Raw genomic sequence first — 15,377 nt, 5'->3', positions numbered from 1 at the left:
GCTGGCATCCCTGCTCTCTGGTTGCCTTGGAGGGAGCGGGCCTGCTGTGTGTGGCGAGGACCGGTGCTTTCCCACAGGGCTGCGAGGGCGCGGCGGGGCGCAGCCGACACAGGCAGGCAGGGGCCCTGCGCCCCGCTCTCTCCGCCATGGAGTACGTCCTCTTTGTCCTCTACTTCTCCTTCTTCCTCTGCCTCTGTGCCCTGGTCTGCCTCTACTTCTCTGGCTGCCAGGAGATGACCTACAGGCACGAAGGTAGGTGGCGTCCACGGGGCGGGGGTGTCCCCTCTCCACCTCCTGGCCCGTCTGACCTCTGACTTGCAGAGAGTGAACAGCTCTGCGTGCTGACCCCGCACCCAGGGAAGAAACACTGGCTTGCCGGTCGTTTCTGCCCAGACTCCAGGGAAAAGCCAGCAAAGAGTTTGTAAAACAGGCAGCCAGGCCTGGCTTCGGCTAGAAGGGAAGCAGACACCTGGAGAAGTGAGCTGTTTCCTGTAGCAGACGGGCCCTGGGCGAGCAGGTGACGGACAGGCGCGCCCCCAATGTGTCATTGCTTCCGAAGTGTCCGGGGAATTTCGGAATAACTGAGGCATCGCCGCCTGGCCTGGTTTAAAGCCCAGCCGGTGCCACGCCTGCGAGGAGGAAGGGGGTCTTCCCGGCACTTCTCCGGCCCCCCGGGGCAGCAGGTGCTGGGCCATTTCCTGTGCGTCTGGAACATGTAGTGGGGAACAAATGGCCGAGTCTCCAGGGCAGCCGCCGAGTTGTCACTGTAGACTGTATTCTTTCCTGTTTTACTTTGTATCGATGAAGGCCAGGCGTAGGGAATACATGTGGGCGCCCCAGGTAACAATGCTATTTAAAGCTTACCCTTCCACGGCCAGCGCAGCCATGGGCCTCTGGTGCTGTAACTGCTGGGGCTTGGATCCCAGCCAGGTCCCTGGTGCTGAGCGTGTGGTGTGGGCGGGGCCCACGTCCACTGTCGGGGTTGCCACCTGCCCCTCCGAGCTGGGTCTCTGCCCTCCACGCTGCTTCCTGTTTCCCCACGCCCAGGGTTCTCGGGAGCCTCCAGGCCACCTTGCGCCTCGGGTTATTGACAAAGCCAGCTCCACCTTCAACACATGGGCACCTGCCAGTCCCTGCCTGGCTCCCAGCGAGCTTCCAACAGGTGGCTGTCCTGGGAGCCCAGCCCAGCATCAGGGCCCAGCGGTGTGTTGACCTGATAGCGCTCCCTGGGGCCCCATCTGTGGGCGTTGCTGCTGCAGGTCGCACCCACCCCCAGAGGCCCCACAGTTAGCTGTGTTTACAGGAAACTGAGCTCGGCCCGGCAGCCCCCTGGGGAACGTGAGAGCTGGAAGGGGAGGTGTGTGTGCAGGGGAGCTGCCGCCGCTGCTGCGCATCTCCCTTGGGTGTCCCGGCCTCTGCTCTGCGGGGCCTGGGAGAGCGACTGACAGCAGGCCTTCTCTCCTGGAGGGGAGATTTGAGGATGGGGCCGTCGCCGACCCCTCCCAGGAGAGAGATTCCGGCCGAGGTTTGTGGAGCCCGCTTGGGCCCCCCATCTGCCTCCACATGCTCCTCTGGGGTGCGTGAGCAGGTGGTCACCCGGCTGACCCTGCGGCCTGCACGAGGGGGCAGGGTGCTGTGTGCAAAGCCAAAGCCGCTTGTGGATATGCGGACGAGGCTGGGTTGAGTTCATGGAGAGAGACGTGTCTCTGACTTCTTAGATAGCAGCCAGTGTGTCTTAGGTGGGGGGTGGACCACTGTGTGGAGCCTCGGGCCCAGGGCGTGGACCACTGTGACCACCGTGGGGAGCCTTGGGGCTCCGGGGGTGGACCACTGTGCAGAGCCTCGGGGCCTGGGGCATGGACCACCGTGGGGAGCCTTGGGGCCCGGGGCGTGGACCACCATGACCACTGTGGGGAGCCTTGGGGCTCCGGGGGTGGACCACTGTGCAGAGCCTCGGGGGCCCGGGGTGTGGACCACCGTGGGGAGCCTCGGGGGCCCGGGGCATGGACCACAGTGGGGAGCCTCGGGGCCTGGGGCATGGACCACGGTGGGGAGCCTCGGGGCCCGGGGCGTGGACCACTGTGAGGAGCTTTGGGGCCAGGTTCCTGCCTTTATGGAGCTTCTATCTAGGAGCTTTACAGGAAATAAACGTCTAAGTGAAGTGACCTTGTGGCTTGGCCTGGCGGCGGTCAGAAATGAGAGACGGGCAGGGGTGGGCTGGTCATGGAAGCCTCTCTATCCAGTTGCATTTGTGCAAAGACCGGAGGGCAGGGAGAGAGAGAGCCGTGTGAATGCTGGGGACAAGTGGCCTAGCAGTGCAAAGGCCCTGTGGCAGGTGTGTGTAAGGCGCATGCTTGGCACTGGGCCTGCAGCAGGGTGATGGAGGAGAGGGAGTGTGTGTGGGCGTTGGCAGGATGTTAATGCAGGTGATGGGCAGCCAGCAGGGCTCCTGAGCCCAGCACCGACGCCGCACAACTCTTGTTTTCAGATGGTCACAGTGGCCGCCGTGAGGAGGGGTAGAGCAGGAGCAGGGAGCCCAGCGGGGTCTGGCTTTCAGGATTTTGGCAAGAGGTGGTGGTGTGGACCAGACGGAGGTGCCGGCTGCGAGAGGGCTGCGTCCTCTCCGAGAGGGGACGGGCGTGAGGGGCCGACAAGGATCAGGAAGGCCCTGGGCTTGGGGCTGAGCCCCTTAGAGGCTGGCGCTGCTGCTGTGCGTGGCAGGTGTAGGGGCTAGGGCTGCTGTCCAGGAGGCCCCGCAGAGCCACTGGGGACCCAGCTGGCGTGCGTCTGGGATTGGGAGAGGTGCGTGCCCCTCGGATGTACTGGGGACAGACAGACCCCAGCCGCAAAGGCGCTCTGGGCGTGGATGCCTCCTGCAAAGCCCCCGAGTTCTGTGTGGGGACAAGGAAGTCGCCTGTCTTCCTGCCTGCCCCGTGGCTGAGCTCCTCCCTAATCCCGTTGGGAACCGTGGTGCAGCTCCTTCCTTCCCAGGCTTGCACACTGGCTGGGGGCGGGAGGGGCCCGGGAGCAGCTGCCTTCTCGGGAGCCTGCGAGGGTCTGGGGCTCGGCTCTCCGACTTAGTGGCGGCTCCTCCGTGGTGGGAAAGCGTCCCTTGATCGCAAGGCGAGCAAAGTCCTGGTTCCTGAAACGAGGGTGTTGATCGTTGATCGGTGGCTGTTTGCGGGCTGACGGCTGCGGCACGGAGCGGCCTGGAGCCCCCGAGGGCAGCGCCTTCGCCACCACCTCCCCCCAGTCCTGTGTCTGGCCCTGGAAGGAGGCTGGCCTTTGCTGAATGAGTGATGCGTGAGTGAATGAATGAACCAGCGGAGCTCCCCACTCCTATCTCGGCAGCGACAGAAGCGTGGGCAGAGTAGCTCAGGGACCGGCGGGCGGAGCTTGAAAATTGCCCCAGCGTCTGAGTGACAGGTGCGCGAGGGGCCTTACGCTGTCCCTGACTCCGTAAGTGTTGCAGGTTTCTGTGACAGTTCTGGTCTGGTGAGGACGTGGGCTGGGCACTTGCGCCTCCCACTGGTCAGAGTGTGCAGGGTCAGTGTTTGGACTTCACCTCTCGAAGCCCTGCCCCATCCCTGGCGTATTCTTCCCGACTCTTCTCCCTGGGGCTCCATATCGCAGCCAGCCCGGCCTCCTGCCTGGTGCAACCGCTGAGCTGCCTGGGCATAACGACCCCCATGGTGCTCACAGGCCAGGCAGGGCTTCTGTGCCCTCGCTGGGCTCTTGGAGGGGCTCGCTCTGGCTGCAGCCCCCGCTCCTGCCCGCGCGGCCAGCCCCCCAGCCCACTGGCTACATCTCGGGGTGCACCAGCGTCGCGGATTGGAATTGTAGCCCGTGTGTGTCCGCACGGCGGCGGCGGTGACGGGGCAGGGGGTGTGGGATGCACCAGCATCACGGATCAGAATCATAGCCCGTGTGCGTCCGCACGGCGGCGGCAGCGGCGGGGCCGGGGGTGCGGGGTGCACCAGTGTCGCGGATCGGAATCGTAGCCCGTGTGCGTCCGCACGGCGGTGGCGGTGACGGGGCCGGGGGTGCGGGGTGCACCAGTGTCGTGGATCGGAATCGTAGCCCGTGTGCGTCCACACGGCGGCGGCGGTGACGGGGCCGGGGGTGCGGGGTGCACCAGCGTCACGGATCAGAATTGTAGCCCATGTGGGTCCGCACGGCTGCGGCGGCGGCGGGGCCGGGGGTGCGGGCAGTGCCCGTCCGTCCCTGACGCCGGCGCCTTTTGCAGACGCATGTTGTGGAGACGTTTTTTGGATTTGACGAGGAGTCCGTGGACTCAGAAACGTTGTCAGAGACGTCCTACAACACAGACCGCACGGACAGGACCCCCGCCACGCCCGAGGAGGACCTGGACGACGTAAGCCAGCCTGCTGGGGGCGCACGGCCCCGCCTGGGTGCTTCCCGCCTTTGACCCTTGCAAGTGCTGCCTCGCCTGGTGGCCTGGGCCCCAGACCACCCACCCCTCCTGGTATATCTAGCGGTCTTGGGGGGGCAGGCACGTGTGTGGCGCCACGGTCGAGCTAAGCCATTGGCACAGGCCGTCTTGGTGTGCCTGCCCTTTGCACTTACTCTTGCTGCATGATGGGCTGTCCGGCACCCCCACGCACACGTGCACGCCTGTGCGCACACGTGCATGATACACGCACACCCCCACCTGGCGCCCGTGAACGTGAAGTTTTACTGGCAGAGCCCCGGCCCGGCAGTCCAGAAATGCATGGAGGGAAGCGGGAGCCCGGGACGTCCCCTCGCCCCAGGTCTCCCGCTGACCTTGCCTGACCGCTGGACGCACCCCGGGGCACAGCCGTGCCGTGGAGCGCACTGTGTTCTTGAGGGTGCGCCTGCGGCTTCTCGGCTATGCCCCTGCCCCGAGGCTCAGGCGGCCCCTGTGGGGCTTGGGCCTCCCAGTGGTAGGAATCCTGGTGCTCGGCTCCCACCCAGACTGCCGGCGTCCTCAGGGCAGGTTCCTCCCTCCTGCCCGTGGGACCTGGGCCTGGCCCAGTGTTGTTTCCCGGCAGCCACCCCTTGCAGCTGTTCCTCTGGGCCCTGTGGGAGCCCCGCAAGCCCGCCCAGCCCTGGACAGGGCGGCTGAGCCGGGATGTGCTGGGGCAGGGAGCTTCTCCGGGCTTTCACAAGCTCCCCACTCTGGGCCTGCTCCCTGTAGCCTCCTGCTGGACTGTGGACAGCGCGTCCCCTGGGAGTCCGACTCCCAGGACTCTTGGCTGTCCACCTCCCACAGACTCCCACGTGGGCCCTTCCCCCCGTCCTGGTGGTCTTTTCTGTGGAGTCTCTTCTAGAGTGACTTCCACGCTGGCCTCCCCTGGGGCCGTGTGGCCATGGACCCTGGCACTCCATACCCCAGACAGCCCTCCCCTTTGCTGCCTAGTTCCCGAAGCCCAGGGGACGCACTCCCCCTCTCTGCGTGGCTGATGGTCCCTTGGCAGCCCCTCCTGTGGCGGGGGGAAGGCACACCTGCTCTCCTGCAGCCAGGAACTCCAGCAGCCCAGGCCTCGCGCAAGCTGGAAACCCCTGGGTCCTCCGCGGCCCTGCACCGGGCCCTGTGGCCATTTGGGCACCATTGCCCGCCACGGCCTCTGCCCCGATGCTGAGTGGCTCCCGTGACTCCCGGGGTTGCCAACATTGCTATGTGGCCAATTCCTGAGGAAGCCCCAGAGGGCGATGTCCTGCACTGAGGCTGGCCGCCTGCCCCCCACCCCCACCCCCAAGCAGTGACTGCCAGGGCCCAGGCCTCCTGGAAAGGACACGGACTCGGCTCTCCAGCCCAACGCTCCCCGACGGGGGCCTGCTTGTCCGGCTGAGGCCGGCAGCGGTTGTGCCGTGCCGTGTCCGCTGTGGCACGCATCGCCACGTGAGTCACTGTGCATCTTTTCTCCCTTCTGTTAAGACCACGACCCGTGAGGAGGCCGACCTGAGGTTCTGCCAGCTGACCAGGGAGTACCAGGCCCTTCAGCGAGCCTACGCCCTGCTCCAGGAGCAGGTGGGCGGGACGCTGGATGCGGAGCGGGAGGCCCGGGTAAGCGCTGCTGGCTCCCTCTGTGGCTTCTGTCACCATCCCTGCCCAGGGCATGCGGAGGGGGTTCTGAGAGGTGCCGGGGAGCTCCCAGCAAAGTCTCCATTGTGCTGATGTTCTGGAAGGCTGTGTTCCCGGTATGCTGGTCGGAGCTGTGGAGCGTTGGGTTGACAGAGAGAGGCTGCTCCTGTGTGATGTGCTGTCTGTGTGGCCCGCTGGCCATGTAGACCGGGGGGTTCGTCTCCCTCCAGGGCGTAGGGCCCCGGGACACCCCTGTGGATCCTTGGAAGGCAGCCTGGGGTGCTCTCCAGCCCACAAGACACTGAGGACCGTGCTGGGCTGAGCTCTGCCTTCCAGAAACTTCCACCTTCAGGAGCCGCATAGACCAGAGTCTGTGGGTGGTTCCCAGGAGCACCGCTGGTGCCAGTACATTCTCGTGCCCCCTGATTCTTTCCCACACTGGCCCCGTGGGGAATCAGCCCCAGATTCCGAAAAAGGAGATCAAGGCTCAAAAACAAAACAAAACAAACAAAAAAAACACCTGGGAGGAGCAGACAGAGCTGGGATGGCAGCCGGTCCCTCTGACACCACCTGTGCTCCCCCGGGCAGATCGCGTGGTCTCCAGGGCTGGGCTGGAGTGCCGGTTGCTGGGAGGGCCTTGCTTGGGTGGCACAGGCGGAGCGGCCCTGCCACGCCACGGTGGGGGAGGGGCGGGAGCAGGTGTGATGGGGTCAGAGCCTGGGTCAGAGCCAGTGAGAGGCGAGGCGTTATCTGAGCGGCACTGTTTGTGTTCTTAATGTCAGTGACTAGCGATGTTCAAACATCAAGAGCTGACGCAGGGAAGTCCACATTTCTGACTTGAGGGGTCAGAGGTCAGAGCGTCTGGCAGCACCAGGCCTCCCCTCCCACCTGGGCCGGGGGCGGGGGGAGCACCTGGGCCTGGCGTTAGCCGCAGCCCCCACCACTCCCTCTCAGCCCGTGCTCGTTGGCGTCCCCTCGTTATGTTTCCGGCCTGCACCCAGAGATACTCGATACCTTGCTGTGGGTGACAAAGGGCCCAAGCAGGAGCCTGAGCGAGTGGGAAAGTGCTCGGTAGCCCGGCGATTGCCGAGGGAGCACACGCTGACCGTGGTTGGGGAGCCGGGGCTGCGCCCTGGCTGAGTCTGGCTTCTGCCTCACTGCCGCTCTGAAGACAGGGGTCCCTTCCCCGGGCTCCTTTCCCGCACCCTCTACCTGCCCCCAAGAGCAGGCCCCCGAGAGGGTCCCCAGGGGCCTGAGTGGACGGCATCAGGTCGGCTCCGCGGCTGCGCCCGTCACGCACCTGCGTGCATGACCCGCTCACTCCGCTCCATTCCTTCCAGACCCGGGAGCAGCTGCAGGCTGACCTGCTGCGCTGTCAGGCCAAGATCGAAGACCTGGAGAAACTGCTGGTGGAGAAGGGGCAGGTGAGGAGCGCTGGCCGCGGGCCTGCCCGTCGGCACCTTCCCGTCCACCTGCTGTGTGCCTGGGCTCGCCTGGGTGCGGGCGGGAGCTCCGTGCACCGTGTTGGGAACAGAGCCCGGCCTGAGTGTCTCTCGCGGCCTTTTCTCTGTCTGCCGCGTGCAGGAAAATGGGAGGAACTCCCAAGAGTAAGGCGGCCAAAGCTTCTCTGATGTGAAGCCGAGGGGTTCGGCCGTGGAAGTGGACAGGAGTCTGTGACGGTCCGAGCTGTCGCTCAGGTCTCACCGCGGCGGGGCCCCACGCCGGGATTGTGTTCGAGAGAGCCTGGGCGCCTGCTTGTCTCAGTCACCTCTGGGTGCCCATCTCTGAATTCTTGTAGGCCAGGCCAGGTGGGCGGCAGGACATGGGGGAAAGGCAGAGCCGGGGGACGCCAACCTGTCCCCGGGGGTAGGTCCCTGAGGGGCTCACGGTGGAGGCCTGGCCACTCCGGGTGGTGTCCAAGGGCAACAGCAGCCTGCGGGAGGGACCAGAGGGCAGGAGGAGCTGCACCTGGGCGTGGAGAGGCCCATGCTCTCCTGCACTGCATGGACCTTCGGGCCTACTGCTGTTGGCGCCCTGGCTCTGCAGCATGATGGAGACCAGGGCTGGACCAGCCTGGCCTTGCCACCTGGGGAGGGGCTCGGCCCAGCCCTGGCTCTGCCCTTGGCTGGTGGCAGGAGGGAAGGGGGGGCGGGAGGAGACCTGCATTCCGCCTAGCCGCCTCCTGCTCCCGTTGTCTCCTGGGCGCGGGCTGTGTGCAGGCTCTGAGAACTCACATAAGGGGGGGGGGGTCACAGGCAGGGGGCACGGAATGACAGATGGGTGTCAGGGTGGCCATGATGGGTACCTGGGGTGCGGGAGCACCTCGGGCCTGCTGGTGTGAGCCTGGCCACCTTGGTGCTGTGCCGTAAGGGGGAGAGAGAACAGTGCGGGCGCAAGCAGGCAGAGGAGCGGTGCTGCGCGTGTGCGGCTGTACAGGGTCCGAGAGCTGCTGCCCTGGCTGTGACCTTCCCCACGCTGTCTGCCGGCCCCGGGCCCGCGGTGTCCGTGAGCGTGAACACACCCAGTGCTTTCCCGTAGGACTCCAAGTGGGTAGAGGAGAAGCAGCTTCTCATCAGGACGAACCAGGACCTGCTGGAAAAGGTATGGACGCCCAGCCCGCCCGGCCCGCTCCCACTGCCTGGGGCCAGCCCGGCCCGCCCGGCCCACTCCCACTGCCTGGGTCTCACCTCACCCGCATCGGGACTTGCATCCTGGCTCTGTCCTCTGGGAGGGGCCCGCGGGTGTAGACCACTGTCCTGGGTGCCCTGCGGGACTGGCCGGGGCTGGCCTGTCCTCCCGAAACGGGCCTTCCTGCTGCCCTGCCGTGCTTTGCATTTCCAGAGCCTTCTCTGCCCTCGGCCCTCAGGCCCTCTCAGCCCAGTGGCCTTCCCCGCGTGAGCATGGGGCTTCCCGGAGTGCGCTGAGGGCTTGTGAGGTCTGAGCCCGTGGCGCTGCGACCACAGTGTCACTCCTCTATTTACCCGCCACTCAGCGCCACTCGGCCTGACTCCTGCACGGAACCGTGCGGCTGGCACCACCGTGCGTAAAGACCCCGCCCATGGGCAGCACTGCCTGCGCCCACCACTCTGTCCCCTGATGGGGACTTAGGAGGAGCTGGCGCCCCCGCGCTGCCCGGCTGGGGCTCTGTCCCGGGCTGATCCGGGTAGTCGGGGTGGAACGGTCCCGAGCAGGCCTGGGAGCAGGGGCGGCAGTGCTGTACTGCTCTCCGCACGTTTGGCCCCGGGGGAGGGACTTCCTAGCCGCAGGCTCCGTTCCCCCCTCACTCGTTCATGTAGCAAATAAGGAAGGGGCTTCCGTCCCCTGGACTGGGCCTGGGGCTCCGGGCGTGAACCTGGCCCCCATTGCACCTGCCCCGCACACTGGCCTCCGATCTGCCCCTTGCCCGCCCGCCCCACCACCACCGGCCTCCTGGTGAGAGACGGGGCCCTCCTGCCCGGCTGCTAATCCACAGGTGTCTTCGCCCTAGATTTACAGACTGGAGCTGGAAGAGAACCAGCTGAAGAATGAGATGCAGGACGCCAAGGATCAGAACGAGCTGTTAGAGTTCAGAGTGCTAGAGCTGGAAGTAAGAGATTCTATCTGTTGTAAACTCTCCCACGGAGCAGACATTCTCTTTGAGCCCAAACTGAAATTCATGTAAAGGCCTGCTGTCCTCCAGCATGTGGAGAGCGGGCGCGTTCTAGCTTCTTCCTTCCCTTTTTTTTTTTTTTTCAATCTGTATGTTCAGAATGGTTTCACTGCCTTACTGTGTTCTGGAGGGAGCGCTCACCGGTCTGTGGACATGTACCAGAGCTGCCGGAGTGATTGCCTACGGCTTGTTTTGCACTTAATAAAATACTTTGTTTTTGCAATATTTTGCCTTTTTCATTTGTGTCCCACTCCCATGACCACTCTCCTGCATGCATGGCCCCGGCGTGCGTCCGCAGCCCGGGCGGAGCCACTGCTGCAGGCAGTCACACACCTTTTTAAGTGATCTTGCATGCGGCAGCTCTCACGTTTTGAAGTAGCAAGGTCTCACCTGGCCAGCGAGGGCCTGTGCTCTGTCTCATGGCGCTCTGGGCCCATTTTCCCTTTGTCAAGGCACATCCAGGTAAGTGGAGTCAGGGCGGAGGATGCGTGTGGGTAGGCGTTTGAGACAACTCCCGGCCTCGCGCAGCCTCTCTGACCCAGGCATCCCAGCGATGCTGAGCTGTGGAAATGTTATCACTTGTAAGTCACCTGCACTCGGAACTCCCGCAAGGAGATGGGGAGCTGTCACGCGTCCCAGGCGACTCCCCCGGGAACGTCCCCCAGGGCGCTGAGTGGGACGCGTGAGCGAGGCTGATGGCCCCCTTGCTTCTGGCTGGGACCTTGCCTCTGTGTGCTGCCGCATCGCCTTGCTCTCACGGGCCCTCATGACCCTTTTTTTGTTTCTGGTTCAAAGCCGTCGGCATCTCCGACAACACTCGCGTCCGTGATGTGTCCGTAACGGCCCCCGCCCCCCGTGCCCCAGCTGAGCCGTGGCATGTGTGGCCCCTGGTCAGAGCCAGCACCTGTGTGTCTGTGGCTTCTCTGATTTCCGTTGCTCCTCCTGGCTTGAGCTGGTTGTGTCGGCAGGGCCCGGGGCCTGAGTCTTTCCGCCAGCAGGTGCTCCCGTGTCACTCGATGCTTGCTTGCCTGTGACCTAAGCATTGCATCTGTGCCGCAGAGACGGGTGTCTGGGAGGTCGCTGTCGTGCTTCAGCCACCGCTAGGGGACCGCCCCCAGGCCTCTGGAGAACCCCACGGGCGCCACCCGCTTCACTGGAGTTAGTTTCCTTTGCACCTGCACCATCCCTCGGAGCCCTGGGCAGCCAGTGTTCCGACTTCCATCCCTTTCCTGTGCACGTGTTCCCGCTAGGAAGGCGTCTCTGGGCGGAACCGTGGCACACTCCGTTCTCGCTGGAGGAGGGAAATGAGGTTTCTCTCCCTGGGCCGTTTCCAGCTGACGTTTGCCAGGTCGGGGCTCCATGGGAATTAATGAAATCCGCGGCCCGGCCCCTGCTCTTTTCTCAGATTTTCCCAGGAGCAGCTTAAGACCTGCCTGCCTGCCTGCCTGCCACACTCCCCTGGGTTGCATTTCTTCTTTAAAGATTTCTTTCTTTAGTTTTGAAGGCAGAGTTAGAGAAGTGGGAGGAGAGAGAGATCTTCCATCCACTGGTTCACTCCCCAAATGGCCTCAATGGCTGGGGCTGGGCCAGACTGGAGCCAGGAGCTTGGAACGCCATCTGGGTCTCCCCTGTGGGTGGCAGGGCTGCCAGGTAGACGGGCCACCTCCAGGGAGCTCCCTCGATTAGCAGGGAGCTGGATTGGAAGTAGGGCAGCTGGGTCTCAAACCAGCGCTCATGCAGGTTGACGGTGTCTCAGGGGGGTGGCCTCACCCATGGCGCCACAGCGCCAGCCCCTCGGTTGGGTTTCCTAGTTGTGTTGTTAAAGAAGCCCATGGGTTCTGAAGCTAGATTCTGCTGGGGTGGCTGGCCCAGTGCACGGGATTTTTATCTTACTGGAATTCCAGTAGGGGTTTTACCAAAAGGCATGGTTTGGAAAGGCCTGCTCTGCTCACCGCCCCGACTCATGTGGGCGTAGCTAACGGGTTCCAGCCGGCTCTGGGAAGCAAACACGTTTGAGACCCACCAGGGCCCTGCTCTGCCGCCGTGCTGTCCCCGGCCTGTCTACAACTCCCATGTAAGCCTCGTTACCAGGCGCCCCTTCTGTAACTACTCCTGCTTGTCCTCCCCGATGGTTCAGATCTGACTGTGGGGTCTGCTAGCGCAGAGGCAGACCACCATCCCTGGTCCTGTTAGCGTGGTTCCCAAAAGTGCTGGTGGAGTCGCGGCAGGCAGATTGTTCCAGAAAGGAGGAGGGGCCAGGGCTGGGGTCTTGGCCCCGCCTCGCCCCTCTGCGTACAGAACGGAGGCGGTGGGAGGGTGACGTGGGGGCAGGGACGTGCCTGGCACTGAATAACAAGCCACGGTCAGTGGCCTCCATTCCTGTTGGAATTCAGTGCGATCATTTTAATCCAGTGCCGTGCTTCTGTGGCTTCGTGGTCTTGGTCTTCCCCCAGGTAACCTCGCGACACCTGTTAACCGTTTCTCCCTAGCCGAGCAGGTGGCAAGTGGACACGGAGGAGAGCTGCTGCCACAGAGCGGCATGGAAGCCTCCCACTTTCCCCCAAGGATCTTGTGCGCGCTCGCTGGTCACGCCCTGGCTGGCGCTGGCTGGCGCTGAGTGACGTGGGAGATGGCGAGTGGTAAAGAATCCGGTTGAGTCCCGTTCTTAAGCCGCATCTTTTCCCCAGGAGCGAGAGCGGAGGTCGCCAGCCTTTAACCTCCAAATTGCCACCTTCCCCGAGAACAGCAGCAGCGCCCTCCAGCTCTTCTGTCACCAGGAAGGAGTGAAGGTAGCGTGCCTGGGGTGGGGGCGGGGATTGGTGTCTCGGTGACCGGGATGGAGTTGATGGGATTGCTCAGGAACCCCTGTCACCAAAGATCCCTTCTGTTCGTAGCCACGTTCAAAGAGCAGAGTTGAGTGCAAACCCCACCCCCGCCCCTCACCCCTGCCTAGCTACCCAGGCTCTGGCCATGAGAGCGCAGTGGCCCCACCCACACCACGAAGCCAGTGCGACAGTGGAATTAGACAGTGAACGGGCATATGGTGCTTGTTGCCACGCCTGGCTAGAACCAGTTCTGTGCAGTGGCCACTGTGGGGTGATGGCGGCCGGTGGGGCCTGGGCCCCTGTCCCCCTGATGTACCTGCTTCCACCGGCCTGTGTAGAAAGCAGAGTCTGTGCTGTCCCTGGGGGTGGGGCTGGGGGGCGGAGGAGCGGCTGGGAGGAAGCCGGGCCCCATCCTAGGCGCCCCCGGGAGAGCACGGGGCGTGGCGCTCGGAACAGGTGCAGTGGGTCTTTGTGGCTCACCCAGAATGAACGTTGGAATCTTTTGCAGGATGTGAATATTTCTGAACTTATGAAGAAATTAGACCTCCTTGGTGACAACGGGGTAACTATGGCGGCCGGTTTCTGGTTTCCTGTCCTTGTTTGGATCCTGGTGTACCTGTGTGACTTTTGTTCTGTTTTGAGTTTCTAATTTCAGAGACCCGAGAAGTACAATGTAAGGCTTTTGTATGGCCGTGTTCCTGGTGGGTGGGGGCGGGGTCTGCATTGTCAGGAGGGGGGTTCCTTGGAGCTGTGAGTGACAGGGCAGGAGACGCCCCAGAACAGGCAGAGTCAGGCAAGACTGGGCCACTGTGCCTTCCCAAAAGATTGGCTCGAGGGGTGCTCCCAGGGGCCGTGTCCCCATTGGCCGGGGGGACACCCTCCGAGAGGAGCCACGAGAATTACCCGGAGCTGCGTGGTTTGGGATCCATGTCAAATGCACTTGCCCGTTTTTGTGTTTTAGAATTTGAGGAATGAAGAACAGGTTGCAATAATCCAAGCAGGAACGGTGCTTGCCCTGTGTGAAAAGGTAGACAGCTCGGCGCACTGCCGGCCCCTCGTCCCGGCGCCCAGCACCATACAAGAAACTGCACATTGTGTCTCGCCTGCTGGGGAGCATGCATCCGCACGTACACCTGCATGCGATCGTGTCCCGAGGGGAAGCCACGCGTGTGCGCCGTGCAGGGGGTCACAGGTCGCGGCAGGAGTTGAAGTCTGCTACAGACTCCGCCTGCTACAGGGCTGTTTCCTTCCAGGGTTCCCCACACCCATTTTTAAAAGTTTATCTGAAATCATAATTGCCATTCATTTTAATTTTTTTTTACCCTGTTTGCTAAGTGTCCCTGAAGCCCTTTAAGATGGCTGACGGACACCTGTTGCCCTGTCCACAACCTTCTGCTGGGTGCCACACGGCAGGTCACGCAACCCCTGACAGGCCCCGGGGGCGCTGCACAGTCACGCACTGGGAGCATCCTTCTGCCTGGCTTTCGTCCCCAGGCCAGGTTCTAGAATGGCAAAGAGTGGTCTAGGGGCTTCCCCAGGAGGGGCACACCTGTCACCCTCTGCACTGGTAGCGTGGCGACGCCTTCAGCCTCCACGGGGCGCTTTGCCGGCCTGGTGGGGAACGAAGCGATGTGGTTGTTTCATGGTCACTTGTTTGGGTGCTGCGACCCTGGGGGATTTTGTGTGTTCTGTGTTCTTCCTCCTGGTGGACTGCATTGCTTTTCCACTGTCTATTCCTTCCTCCCCCAACAGACACATCTTGTGGCTTCTGTGTTTCCCATGGCTTCCCTGGGTGCTTCGCATGTTAAAGACCTGGCTTTCTGGCCCACTCATTAAGCACACCTTCCTGCCTGGCCTTGGGCGCTGGCCTGGGATGCGGTCCTAACTACAGCTGTGCTCCTTTCAAGGCGCTGAGCCAGGCTTTAAGATGCTGTTTTCCTAGTGGTCCTCATCAGGTCCCTTCCAGCCCAGCACCATCCGTCCCCCCAGGCAGGTAGAGGCACTGAGGGTTGGTGACAGACTGATGGCTGGTCCTGCTCAGAGTCACACAGCAGTGGAGCTCAGCTGTCTCCTGCCCCCTGTCCATCTGGCCGGGCTTACTTCCACAGGTGCACAGCGGGGTGAGGATGCTCACAGCTGGCTGGGGGCCCCTCAGGTACAGGTACAGGTGCACAGCGGGGTGAGGATGCTCACAGCTGGCTGGGGGGCCCCTCAGGTACAGGTACAGGTGCACAGTGGGGTGAGGACAGCTCATAGCTGGCTGGGGGGCCCTTCAGGTACAGGTACAGGTGCACAGTGGGGTGAGGACAGCTCACAGCTGGCTGGGGGGCCCATCAGGAGCAGGTGCATAGTGGGGTGAGGGGCTCACAGCTGGCTTGGGGCCCCTCAGGTACAGGTACAGGTGCACAGTGGGGTGAGGGGCTCACAGCTGGCTGGGGGCCCCTCAGGTACAGGTACAGGTACAGGTGCACAGTGGGGTGAGGACAGCTCACAGCTGGCTAGGGGCCCCTCAGGTACAGGTACAGGTGCACAGTGCGGTGAGGATGCTCACAGCTGGCTGCTGGCCCCTTCAGGTACAGGTACAGGTGCACAGTGGGGTGAGGGGCTCACAGCTGGCTAGGGGGCCATCAGGAGCAGGTACACAGTGGGGTGAGCATGCTCACTCCTGGCTGGGGGGCCGTCAGGAGCAGGTGCACAGTGGGATAAGGGGGGCTCACAGCTGGCTGGGGGGGGGCCATCCAGAGCAGGTGCACAGTGGGATGAGGGGGGCTCACAGCTGGCTGGGGGGCCATCAGGAGCAGGTGCTCAGTGGGGTGAGGATGCTCACAGCTGGCTG

The 15,377-nt window shown here is 63.5% G+C and overlaps 1 protein-coding gene across 2 annotated transcripts in view; it reads left to right on the top strand.

The window, feature by feature from the left end:
* JAKMIP1 (janus kinase and microtubule interacting protein 1) overlaps nucleotides 1-15,377 on the top strand; it is a 68,508-nt gene that overhangs the window by 37,208 nt on the left and 15,923 nt on the right. The window contains exons 8-15 of one of the 2 annotated variants that reach the window (XM_062212670.1): nucleotides 4,247-4,375; nucleotides 5,921-6,049; nucleotides 7,408-7,491; nucleotides 8,606-8,668; nucleotides 9,555-9,653; nucleotides 12,404-12,505; nucleotides 13,050-13,103; nucleotides 13,503-13,568. In XM_062212670.1, the coding sequence (XP_062068654.1) occupies nucleotides 4,247-4,375; nucleotides 5,921-6,049; nucleotides 7,408-7,491; nucleotides 8,606-8,668; nucleotides 9,555-9,653; nucleotides 12,404-12,505; nucleotides 13,050-13,103; nucleotides 13,503-13,568 (726 nt within the window). Of the gene's footprint in view, nucleotides 1-4,246; nucleotides 4,376-5,920; nucleotides 6,050-7,407; nucleotides 7,492-8,605; nucleotides 8,669-9,554; nucleotides 9,909-12,403; nucleotides 12,506-13,049; nucleotides 13,104-13,502; nucleotides 13,569-15,377 lie in introns of those variants that run through there. The other variant, XM_062212671.1, reaches the window with a different exon arrangement.

This window comes from Lepus europaeus, chromosome 16, assembly GCF_033115175.1.
Source record: "Lepus europaeus isolate LE1 chromosome 16, mLepTim1.pri, whole genome shotgun sequence".
Taxonomy (NCBI): domain Eukaryota; kingdom Metazoa; phylum Chordata; class Mammalia; order Lagomorpha; family Leporidae; genus Lepus; species Lepus europaeus.
The sequence above is the reverse complement of the archived record's forward strand: the minus strand, read 5'-3'. Positions and strand labels throughout refer to the sequence as shown.